General features: G+C 35.5%; 1 protein-coding gene across 1 annotated transcript in view; it reads left to right on the top strand.

Annotated features, from left to right (window-relative positions):
* The window catches only part of LOC144451762 (uncharacterized), a 44,800-nt gene that overhangs the window by 13,688 nt on the left and 17,825 nt on the right, over window positions 1-13,287 (top strand). The window contains exons 6-10 of the mRNA XM_078142664.1: window positions 1,205-1,287; window positions 3,534-3,617; window positions 9,142-9,204; window positions 9,536-9,598; window positions 12,475-12,537. Of these exons, the coding sequence (XP_077998790.1) occupies window positions 1,205-1,287; window positions 3,534-3,617; window positions 9,142-9,204; window positions 9,536-9,598; window positions 12,475-12,537 (356 nt within the window). The remainder of the gene's footprint in view (window positions 1-1,204; window positions 1,288-3,533; window positions 3,618-9,141; window positions 9,205-9,535; window positions 9,599-12,474; window positions 12,538-13,287) is intronic.

Genomic DNA, 13,287 nt, shown 5'->3' with positions numbered 1-13,287 from the left:
TTAATGTAGGTTCTTGCCATAGACATGTATTGTGTCAACAGTGAATTGAAACTTGTTTCTCATTCATTGTTCAGTGGAGGTCCTTGCTATAGACACACATTGTGTCAACAGTGAATTGAAACTTGTTCGTCATTCATTGTTCAGTGGAGGTTCTTGCCATAGACACGCATTGTGTCAACAGTGAATTGAAACTTGTTAATCATTCATTGTTCAGTGGGGGTCCTTGCCATAGACACACATTGTGTCAACAGTGAATTGAAACTTGTTCCTCACTCATTGTTCAGTGTAGGACCGTGCTATTTACATGCATTGTTTCATGAAAGCCTGCAGACATGCATATGCAATATAGCAGACCATAAATATTGATGACTGTTTTATTTGAAGATAATAAACATGTAGGTGTCCACTGATGCAATCGTTGATGGTACAAATCTGGTCTAAGTTAGGGGATCCAGTACTGATCTCAGTCCAAAACTAACAACAATGACTCTGTAGTTTTAATGTATTTTGTAGCATTAACTCTCCAGTTTGATTATAGTATATAACAATGAATCCCTAGGTTGATTATATTTTGCAATTGACTCCCTAGCTTGGTTATGTTTTTAACAGTGACTCCCTAGGTTGATTGTATTTTGTAACCGACTCCCTACTTTGAGTATACTAGCAATGGCTGCCTAGTTTGATTATATTTTTGTAACTGACCCCTAGGTTGATCACATTTTGTAACTGACTCCCTAGTTTGATTATATATTTTAAAACAGACTCCCTAGTTTGGTCATATTTTGTATTTATTGTGTAGTCAATCTATCAATCAATCAATCAATCAGTCAAAAAATTTATAGAGCACCTGTAACCTATACGAATTAAAGTTCACAGGCGCTGTACAGTTATATATTGAAAACTTTCCCGAATAAGTATGTTTTAAGGTTTTTTCTGAAGGCATTGACTGTGGATGTCTGTCGAAGCTCCAGTGGCATTTTGTTCCAAAAACACAGTGCAGCACGTGAGAAAGCACAGCCACCAAAGGAATTAAGTCTGTAATTGGGTTCAAAAAATAAATGTGTGTCCAATGTAGTAAGTCCACTCTATCCTTTACACTTGTGCAGTGTAGCTTTCATATCACCTATCGAACTGTAAATAATTACATCATCGTGTACAAGGGTTATTCCTTTAATGGATACATTTTGATTTTTTTTACAATCAGATCAAATAGGATCTTTACAAGAAGAGGCAAGTAGGCTACGAGAAATACATGAAGACTTGGCAGTACAGCTCAGAGATGCACAGGTAAAGGCAAACAATATACTGATTAATTATTTCAAAATTCTGGGATGTAATGTATAGGCGATTTCGATGGTGCATTACCCTCCCCTTCCCCCTCCCCCACCCACACACAATCTCTTTTATTTTAGCAGACTATCATGCATAAAGCAGATAATGTGCAACAAATTATGCTACCTACATACCCCACCCTTTAATTCCTCTACAATATCTTCGTTGTGATGGACAAACATTCATAGTGCAGGTGACATTTACAGATTCAATATTACACTACCCCCCCTACCCCACCCATTCATTCTTGAACAATATCTTCATTCTGGTAGACAAATTTTAGATATAGTAACCTTGAAATAAAGGAATTAGATAAATGAGGAATAATAGTAAAAGGATTTCTGTGATAGATATAATAAAACCAGTAAATAAGTATAAAAAGTACACACATCTTTGACAAAATTCACACTATAGTGGGCTGTTGCTGCAAGTGTTGCGTGTGTGAACTTGGTCAATATATGTAGGAACATATAAGGGTGACTGTATTTTAAGAAATGTTTCTCATTACTTTGATGGCAACTATGGGTCAGTCAGGTGTTATTGGATTCCAAGTAACAAGCCCTTTTCCAGCTTCTCTACATACTTGGCCATACAAAGAAATTCTCTGTTTGTGCATGAGCAAGTGTTGTTGCCGCCGCCATGACTGTAGACGATGTCAACAGTCCGGACACTTGCTTATTCTTGCCAGAGAGGGTGCTGTTTCACAAAATATTAGAGGCGGGTGAATGAGAAACAGAAAAAAATAGGGTCAACCTAATGGGAAGAAACTGTATATAGAACACACAACATGTATTTATTTTATAGTCAAGTAATTTGTACTCTACTGATGAAAATAGATGATTTGGTACAAACGGAAATACAACTGCCAACATCAAACCGTGGATGAAAGGAACCTGTGATAAGGAAAGTGAACGAATGAATTTGATTGATTGATTGATTGATTGATTAATAACACTTGGCACAGCAGGTTGGAACAGCAGAGGCTTGTATTACATTTCATATAAGAAGTTTTACGGCCTCTTTTTGTGTGCATGAAATACCAGGGGAACTTCTAATTTGTCTGTGAACATGAACTATTATGCAAAGAGGTCATACAACTGTTCTTATAAAATTATGAAAAGTGATAAAAGTCACTGTATACTTCCAACATGCTGTGCCATGTGTTAATAATCCAGTTCAGTCATTTAAATTCCCAGTTTGTAACAGGTTCTGTTGTCCATTGTATGTTGTCAGCAGTTGTAATTGAGAATTGATCATAAAATGATGGACTTTTTATTTCTAGAATAACAGTATATAGGACACACAGCATGTGTGGTCATAGACAAATGATTTATAGTTAATGTTGAATAAAAGTGCAAACCACCTGTTGCATACAAAATAGTTATTCTCTCGACATTAATTGACAACTTACTGGCCATACTTGACAACTATAAGTATAATTTATAGGTGTGATGCTATTTTTTATCTCTTTTTTGTGCCTGTATTTAAATTATTCAGAATGAGAGAATACATTTATCATTTTAAGAGAAAAGTGTAAGAAAAAGACTACACAGACATAGCCAGACAAAGAGCGAGATACAGATACAGACACAGACCCAGAGAGAGAGAGAGAGAGAGAGAGAGAGAGAGAGAGAGAGAGAGAGAGAGAGAGAGAGAGAGAGAGAGAGAGACAGAGAGACAGAGAGACAGAGAGACAGAGAGAGAGAGAGAGAGAGAGAGAGAGAGAGAGAGAGACAGACAGACAGACAGACAGACAGACAGACAGACAGACAGAGAGACAGAGAGAGAGAGAGAGAGAGAGAGAGAGACATAGACAGACAGACAGACAGATAGAGACAGACAGAGAGACAGAGAGACAGAGACAGAGTCAACAAGTCAGAGAAAGGGAGAGACAGACATATATACAGACAGACAGGCATAGATAGACAGACAGACAGACAGACAGACAGACAGACAGATAATCTTTTGATTTTAGACTAGGTAATTATAACCATGTTCTAATTATTGTTTATTTTATTGAAATAATGATGACGAGACTTAGGGTAGATTTGGACTTATGTGTCAAAATTACAGTTGTTTTACATTCCTGTTTGTTTCAGCATCAATAATACTTAGTGAAAGTCTACTAATCCAAATGCTAAGAAGCAGCAGTAGTTTTGGCATAGTTATGTACAATGACTCCTTATTTTATATCCTTATAGCGTAATGCCAACAACAGCCATACAAGTAATGCTATGTTGTCTAAACTAAAGGAAGACCTTGATTCTCAAATCAAAGCCATAGAGGTTGGAACCTATTACCTTTATTCATTTAACCAAATTCCATCATACATGTACAGTCCACGCCACCCGGCTTCAGTGGACTTTTCCATAAATAAAACGCTATGCAAATTAAATGCTTTAATAATTGCCTAATGCTGTATGCAGTAATTGTATTCAATGGCTACAACTTGCATGATTACATTAATTATGCACTTTCATTATGTCATCACAGATCATTCATTTCATGTGACATGGCACATGTAAGCATAATACTTGCTTGATTTGCGTTGAATTTGATGGTGTGAACTCTATCTCATTCTCAGTGAAGATTGAGAGAGAAGATATTAATTGCTATGTTATCAATATCAGCTCTAGACCAAAAACCTCATTTATAGAAAATTATATGTCACCTGTCACGAATCTCATATCGTGATTGGTTGAGAGCCCTGCAGATATGCTAATTTGTGACATTTAGCGACAAGTTATTGTTATTGTTCAACAATACAAGACATTGACAGCACATTCAATGGAAGTTCACAAATAAGGCTTATATGTCACTTCTGCGTAGGTTGAAATAGATGTCAACACACCCTGATCGAATGAAAACAATGTATTTGATCTTGTTTAACTTCCAACTTCCAAGTTTTAAAAGTGAATTCATACAGTGTCCCATCCCTTTAAGTGACTGTATATTTGAACCATAATACTGAATACAATTGATGAGTATACAATGATTTTGCTTAGATCGATAAGGAGATAAAATCTACACTTTACAAGGGATCCTAAACAAATGATAGTACAATGTATATGTAGACCCTTGGGCAATTCTGCTAACTTTGAAAGGGACCACAGGTCAGATAGTGCAAAGGTGCTATCAAGGGCTTGGTTCTCTCATTCTTGGCCTTATTTTCATCAGCCTTCCAACTATGTGAATAGTCAGTTTTATTAGATTTCCTCTATCTGTTACTGGGGTTCTCCAACCTTAACAAAAACACTCATCTAGTATATAGATTGGCAACAGTCCCTTAGGAGATTTCTTTTCCCCCAGTTACTAGTACTGGTCTCCCTTAGTGTTCACCTGACTATTTGCACTCACGTTATACTCAGGTCACTATTTCACACAAAAAGAAAACAATTGTGTTAAAAATATGTATACAAAAAAGAGCGAGAAAAGCCCAGAGATTTGAGCAAGTACACAGGCTTAGTGTTCACGCATTCTCGCAAGCCAGAACACACTTCGGCTGAAGTAACGAACTGGCTGGTACATTTTGGACAGTGCTGTAATGAGGCCTATGGTTTACAACATTGTGTTTACCCGTCTGTGTTCACAATCACTCACGTAGGTTGCTATTTCACCATAGACCCTCCGCCTCCTGGGTGGAGGGTCTATGATTTCACACACAAAAGAACACACTTGTGTCAAAATAAAATTCCATTCAAATAATGAGAGAAAAAAGCCCCGAGACTTCAGCAACTGATGATATTATATATTAAGGTGTCCTATGTGGACTTATCAAATTATGCAGTACTTAAATGAAATTACCAAAAAAGAGCCACATCCAGCCCTCTAGCTTATAGGACACAAAAATATCAAATTAAATAATAAATAAATATCACACACGTTTTAATTGTAAGTAAAGGTATTCCTACGGTTAAATCCTTCGTGTAAAAAGTTTGTGAATAACATTGATAATTGATATCTGTGTTTAAAGGAAATGTTTAATTAAATAATTGATATGCTGAATTGACTGTTGAGAGTTTTGCCTGAAGATGGTAATCGTTAGAGCATGCCATATTAATTAAAACAAGCTATATTGCATTGCTAGCTGAGTTGTGGTAATTGATAAATAGGCTAGCTTGTTTTCTTTGATCGCTATTTTGTCAACAATAATCGTTGTAGGGGTTGTGATAATTTGTGATTTACAGAAAGTTGAATACCTGTACCTGTGTAGTCAAATTCTTTACGCATTGTGGAGTTTAACTAAAAAGACACCAAGCTTTAGTAAAAGGGGCACAACTTGAGTTTAGCCCTAAAAAAGTAATTGTTTGGTTCCGGTTACCTGATCCCACCTAGTTTTTCACTGCCGACCCTAAACTTTTTTTTCTTTTCTTTTTTACATATTTGAGGAAAAAAATAATATAATCGCAAAAAGTCTCACGAGAAAATAGTGGATGCGGAAACTGACATCAACTTAAAAAGACAAAATAAAACTGTTCTTCCAATCTGTAATGGCTGTACATCTGATAGGATGAAATAAATAACACAGAGACCATTTGGAAAACAATGGAAAACCTGAACTAGACACTCACACTGAAAAAGATTTATAATAAAATAAAATAAAAAATCTACCCACCCTACATATTCTAAAATTGAGCGTAACCGGAACCACACAATATTTTTTATTAGGCCTTAACTAAAAAGACGCCAAGCTTTATACTGAAAGGGGCACAAGGTCAAGTTTATATGTCTGAGTTTAGGCGTAGTCTTTACTGCATATTTAAAAGGTACTCACATTATTGTACATACTTAAGCATCACTTGTAATTGACTGAACTCAAACCTAGTATTAAGATATAACCCATAAACAATCCGGTTGGAAGATTTGAGTTCAGTGAATTGCAAATGATGGCTAAGTGTATTCCAGTAAGTACAGTACTGTGAGTACCTTATAAATATGCAGTATACACTATGTCCAAACAACTTTAATCTCAGCTTGTGCCCCTTTAAAGTAGATATATTTGTGCCGCTTCAAGTTCAAGTGGTCATCAACCCCAACTTTCGCACACTCTGCCAAAAACATATCAGATAGAGACATGATGCAAATGACTGAGGCTACAGAAGACAATTCTTAATTTGATTTGAAATGAAGGTCAATGAGATGACATTATAGATGTATAGATGGATAGTAATTTCCACCGATTGTAATTAATTCTGGAGTGCTTTGATCGCTGAACCGATGACAATCTCAATTATAGCGATTCACTTGATTGATAATGACATGATCATTAGATGGCATCGTACTGTTGTTTACAGCTTCTATATAGAAAAGTTCAATGTGGTTTGACCCCAAAGCATATTTAGATATTATTCCCCAACGTTTTTCTTCGTTCAGCTGAGGAAAATATGAGTGACCTAAGGGGCCTTGTCATTACAAGTTGCTAGACAAGTACTGTCAAGGCCCCTTAGGTCACAAATATTTTCTGACTGAATGAAATAAAATATTAGGAAATAATATAATTATACTTCCTCAAGCATAATTTATGAAAATCAGGAAAAATAATGGCGATTTAGAATGTGTTGACTCATATTTTGAGTACCGCAGAACATAGACACTGGTTGTCATGGTGTTGAACAACCAGGGTATATACTCCATATTTTCTGTTCAAAGGCAATAACCTGGCTTGTGCATGGTATAACTCTAATCACACATAAGTTGATATACCATGGGGTTTCACTCTTGTCTAGTGGATATTATTATCATTCACAACTTTAGAAATATTATGATCAATACAGGTTATACTTACAGTATACTTATGCCTATAATGTGATGTACAAGATTTTTAGAAATCATTGAAAAATATCGTATATTACATTGAACCGTCAGGAATCATCTCCACATCAGGATAATTATCCTAGTTTGGATAAAAACTTACACAGTACTTTCCTGATTTATCCCAATCAAGATAAACAACTTTTTAATAAAATTGTGACTGCTAACATTGGTTTATCTTGATCGGAATAAATGGATACAATTATTTCAGCTAAAATATTCTTCTAACACGTGTGCGAATAATTGCCTTATTAGACAGAGAGAGAGAGAGAGAGAGAGACAGACAGACTGAGACAATCAGTCAGTCAGTCAGTCAGTCAGTCAGTCAGTCAGTCAGTCAGTCAGTCAATCAATCAATCAATCAATCAATCAATCAATCATAATATGGAGACTTGATTTGACCATGATTTTGTAATACTAATACTGACATAGACAGTTAGTAAATATATCAGTCAATCAATCAATCAGTCAGTCAATCAATCAATCAATCAATTATAATATGGTGACTTGATTTTACCAGGATGTTGTAATACTAATACTGACCATAAACCTTCCACCACCACCAGTGATGGAGGGTCTATGTACTCACACTTCTAAAAGTGCTGCTCATTTGTTTACATATCTTTACATCATGTGTACATTGTCTGTCATGGCTATGCTGTAGTACCCAATAACTACCACTAAATTTGATAACTTACATTTGCTTTTAAAATAAACTTTCATATTCATGTGTATATTTTATTGAAAATGTTAACATAATTATTATATTATGTATGTATGTCATGTATTGATACTTTTATATTCATAGTATCAGTTAGTATATAGAGTCCAATGATATTGACAAAATTTTATGCTATGTGATAATATGTGTAAGCCCCTTGTACCATTATAGAGTAGTGGTTCTCATCCTGTGATTTCACTTTAAGTATTGTGTTCTTTTTAGCCCCTTTTAAACCTGCACTATCTGTATCTGTAAAGAACAAAAAATATGTTGTCAGTTGTCAAACTACCAAAAAATAGACAACGTGCATTTTATTTAAAGATAAATATTAAACATAAGTAGTACAGAAACAAGCGAAATTGTGATCTCATTTGGGATGCTTATTGTTTGTTGCAGACCCAAATTGGTTGGATTTATTTTACCTTGTTTAATATGTGTACAGCTATACAAATATGTTTACCCTGAGGTGATTCCTTACTGATCAGGATGTATGATATAACTGCTGACATCAGACTGTGGACAAACAGAACCTGTTACAAACAGGGAAAGTAAATGAATTGAAATGAATTGGCTTAATAAAACTTGGCTGAGCATGTTGGAAGAGCAGAGACTTGCATTACACACCATTGTTTGATATGAAGAGTTTTATGGCCTCTTTATGTGTGCATGAAATGCCAGGGGAACTGGACATTTGTTTGTGAATGTGAATGTAAAGAGGACATAAAACTGTTCTTATCAAGTGATGGAATGTAATACAATTTCTGTACTTCCAACATGCTGTGTCAAGTGTTATTAATCCAATTCAGTTGTTTACTTTCCCTGTTAGTAACAGGTTCCATTGTCCATGATCTGATATCAGCGAGTAAGTCGTTATGTCAAACTACCAAAACAGTTTTTAAAAATACATTGAAGAAGTAGCTAGTGCAATTTAAAGGGGTAGATTTGATGACTACTTTGTATTAGTTCCAAAAAGGATGAAGTGTGTACAAATATGCATGCAGGATGTAACTGTCAATAAACTGAAATGTGGAGTGATATGATTGGATGCAACAACATTTTGTTGCAGAACAGCTATCATACAGTACAGACCTCCATCAGGCATGCGTGTGGACAGGATGAGAAGATCTCTCCCAATGGCCCATCTTTCAGTCTAATAACTCCACCGTCTGTTGTTTGTGTTGAGAGAATACTGGGTGTCACTTACACTACTAACCATAATCTCGGTATCTTTTATAACCACTGTACTTATCTTGACTTTGTCTCTTTGTGTCTCATAGAGTGAAAAACAAAAACTACTGGACAACAACAACCACCTTGAAACAAAAGCAGATCAATATAAGGTTAACACTCTTTCCCTACTAATTCTCTCAATGTTTCTTGATATTCTTTTTCTTTTTAAAAAAGAAGAAGAAATGATTATATATGTACAGTACCAGAGATTACTGCAGTGCAATACAATTATATTATTGCATACCTGCATGCAAATGATGCAAATGAGGACGCGATCATTCATTCTACATGTAAGTGCGTGATCGCAAAGTGTCAGTTTTACAGAAATTTGTTGTTTTGGATAAACATATGTACGCTCAATAATAACAGAACCCCATACTGCGTGAGTGCCAGTGTGTATACTTTAAATTTCTTATCTGACTCCATTTTTGTTCCTTACAGAATGACGCAGTTGATTCACAAAAGAAAATTGCTGAGTTAAATGATAGAATATTACAATATCAGGTATAGTAAAATTTTCATCCCCGTACATCATAGTCTTTTGATAATCATATACATAAACATGCTAAGATCCGTCACAAAGTGAAAAAGTAAGTTATTTAGTTTGATAGTCATAGATTTACTATATTTTACAGAAACTATTTGCATGTAAGGAGACTTCTACAAGTTGTAGTGTTCTTCTTCAGATGTCAAGGAGTGCAGTGAAATTGTTAGTTTACAGTTTTAAAGGCTAGAAGATACCTTATATGGTCATATCTATATCTACCTTATTTGGTTGTTTAATTAAACATAACCATATTTGGTCAAATTTATATCTACCTTATTTGGTTGTATAACTGAATATAACCATATTTGGTCAGTCTATATTTACATTATTTCATTGTATAATGGAACATAACCATATTTTGTCATATCTAAATACACATTATTTGGTCATTAGTAAATGTTACCTTATATAGTCATATCGATATATACCTTATTTGGTAATGAATGAATGTTATACGGTCATAGTGATATTGACCGTACAATGGTTATATGGTTATTTGTGAACATTGCCTTATTTGGTAAAATCTGTATTGACCTTATTTGGTCATTTGGGAACATTACCATATTTGGATAAAACTTACCAATAGTGCTAAATTGTATGGTATAGGTTATAGGTTAGGAGTTGTCGCTAAAATATATTAAGATATTTTAAATAAGTGTAAGAAATAAGTCATATCACATCTACATAAAATGTAACTTAACATTGCGTACCTGTACAAAGTGGGAAAGTAAAATAGTTGTCACATCGTTTGTCCTGTGTTTTTTACTTTTTATTACAAATATTTGTGTTGGTCACAATGTATCAATGATGTTACTACTATTATGATATTAAATGTGTATTTATGATGTGTTTGTTTTCCTGAGAGCTGTTTTTGCTAATAATTATCACCCCTTGCAACTTTTGTCATTCATTGCTATAAACCGTTTGGCTCTGTATCATGATGCTTGAAACTGTGCATGTTTAATAATAATGTATCTACTCCGTTTTGGTCCCTATATGGACATGTGAATGATGGTGGAGTTAATGTTAAATCCTTCTGTACAATGCTTTAGTGATAACAGTAATTCTTTGTACATCTACATTTTGTACACATGTATTTCTCACACCCATGTCAACCATGTCCATAAATCCACCCAGATGGTCACAATCACAGCCACCATAGTCGATTTTCTGGTTCCAAGATGCATTGCATGAGACGACATCACTTAGATTGTTATGTTTAGGCTTGTTTTGTCTTCATTATGTTTGACATAACCTTCGCATTGTGAAATGATGGAAAGACGTGTTGATCTCTTTAATTGTGAATGATTTTATAGAACAAAGACTAAACACCAACAACAACAGAGAAGGGTTTTACTGATAAACCCAGGGTACCATACCCATGGAAACCCATATAGAATACATGGGATTGTATGAGATGTGTGATGCATCTTGGAAGAGACAACCGATCTATTGTTGTGTTAGGGACAAGACCCATTATTTCATCCATCCATCACCCATTCATATTCATGATCACCATGTAGCAGCCACCATTATAGCAATGATACACATACCCACAACTACCAGTAATTTCAATGACTACCAGTATGTCCCATGGCAACCAGTAACAACACTGTTCAATCAAGGCTATGTGAGTAATCAGATCTATCTTCACCCAGTCATGCCCATCGTCGGCCAGTCATATCCATGGTCAGCCAGTCATATCCATGATTGGCCAGTCAACTAAGACTATCTTGTGATCAGATCTATCATCGTCAAGTGCTACCCATCTTCACCCAGTCACATCCATCCTCAGGAAGTCATACCCATGGTTACCCAGTCATACCCATGGTCAGCCAATCATCCCCATGGTCAGCCAGCCATACTAATGGTCTGCCACTCATACTAATCGTTAGCAACACAAACCCATGGTCAGGCAGTCAACCAAGGCTATCTCAGTGATCAGAGATACTTTCTACCCATTATCATCCAGTGCTGCACATTGTCACCTATTCATACCCTTGCTTCCTGATGATAATCACATTCCCAAGATATGTCCAAGATCACCATGTCTCATTATCACCAAACCATACCTATAATCCTGTGTGACTCGACTCCTATAAGGATACCCATATGACACAATCATAGCTATTGTTATTACTCTGTCACATCCATCCTCATATTGTCCATGTCAATGATCAGGGTACCTAAGGTATCCATCACAGCAGTCATCTCTAATTCTTACCCATGAAATAAGTTGATGAAAGACAACTTGCATGTGAATTGCTTGCGCATGTAATTTCTTGATGCGAAAATACGGTAAAACTTTGATAAATGTAGAACTTTGTGGTAATGACTCTGAGCATGAGATGTTGACATGTTGTAAGTTTAAAAGTTGTGAGATGGGATTTGTAATGTGGCATGGTGAAATGTGGATGCTAGCAATTTAATGGAAGTAGTTATATTAATACATTATGCTGAATAACTTTTCATAATATCTTGTGGCTATGTTTTAAAAACATGAATGAAACACATTGAGTTAAAATATGGGGTATTGTTGAAGTGACACTCATACTCTTGTAATGGAACATAAGACAGCCGTATGGTACTTTGTAGATCGATGTAGTTTCCATCCTATCATGCTTGTCATTCTTAACAAGGCTCCCTAGTGGACAGGGCAGTGTGCTAGCGCCCCCAGTGGCAGACATTGAAATTCACAGTTTGCTGTCAATTGAACTGCACATTGCTGAGTTATTAGGGTGCTGTAAAGAAACCCTATATCAATAAACACAGAAAAATGTGAGACGAAAAAGAGGATAAATTTTACTAACCATAGATATTTACTTCACTTCAGCTTGAAAAAACTCAAATTTTACAAGACAAAGATCAACTCCACAATGAACTAACAAACGTGAAGGTCAGTAGTGTATGGTGGAATATTGAATAGATTCTCCTGGACTACTATCTTGCATCATCAAAGGTTCATGGTAATTTTTTTCTCCATCCCAAAATCTTAAAGACGCATTAGCTGCAACTTAGATATAGTGACTTAATTCGTAATATCATACACCTTGGAATAGTATTGAACACCTGTGGGTAAATGTGTAGCTGTACTCAGGGTATGGTACAATTAGCTCTATCAAATTGATTTTTGGAGTCACACCCTAAAACCAGCGTCAATGCCTTGTCCACCGCCACCAATCAGATAAGCATAGGTTGGAAGTGCTGATTGACAAAAATGGTCTCTGAAGTAATAGTTAAAATAGTCTGTATGCTGGGACACTCTTACACATCAGTGAACCCGTAGAGCAGGCTTGGGGTGGGGGTGAGGCAACATGACATATCTTGCAGTCTATAATTAAAACAGATGTTTCCAGCTGTAGACTCTGTTTCGATGTTTGTAAAGCCGCAGTTATCAGCATTATAAATTAGTGTAGCTACGTAGGGATGTCAAATATACACAAGAAGTTTATGAGTGTCTGAACAGTTTGGAATGGAGAAAAAAGTTGAAAAGAAACCCTTGATAAGTCAAGATAGTGGAGTATTTGATCGGCAGATTAATTGATATATGATTGTATATATGACAAAGCTAAACTGCATGTGTCTAAATTTGGATATGTAAAAAAAAATATTGGGTTTTTAAAGGAGAAGTCCATCCAAACATATT

The sequence above is a fragment of the Glandiceps talaboti genome, chromosome 21 (assembly GCF_964340395.1).
Source record: "Glandiceps talaboti chromosome 21, keGlaTala1.1, whole genome shotgun sequence".
Classification (NCBI taxonomy): domain Eukaryota; kingdom Metazoa; phylum Hemichordata; class Enteropneusta; family Spengelidae; genus Glandiceps; species Glandiceps talaboti.
Note: the sequence above shows the minus strand (reverse complement) of the source record. Positions and strands in the feature narration are given on the sequence as shown.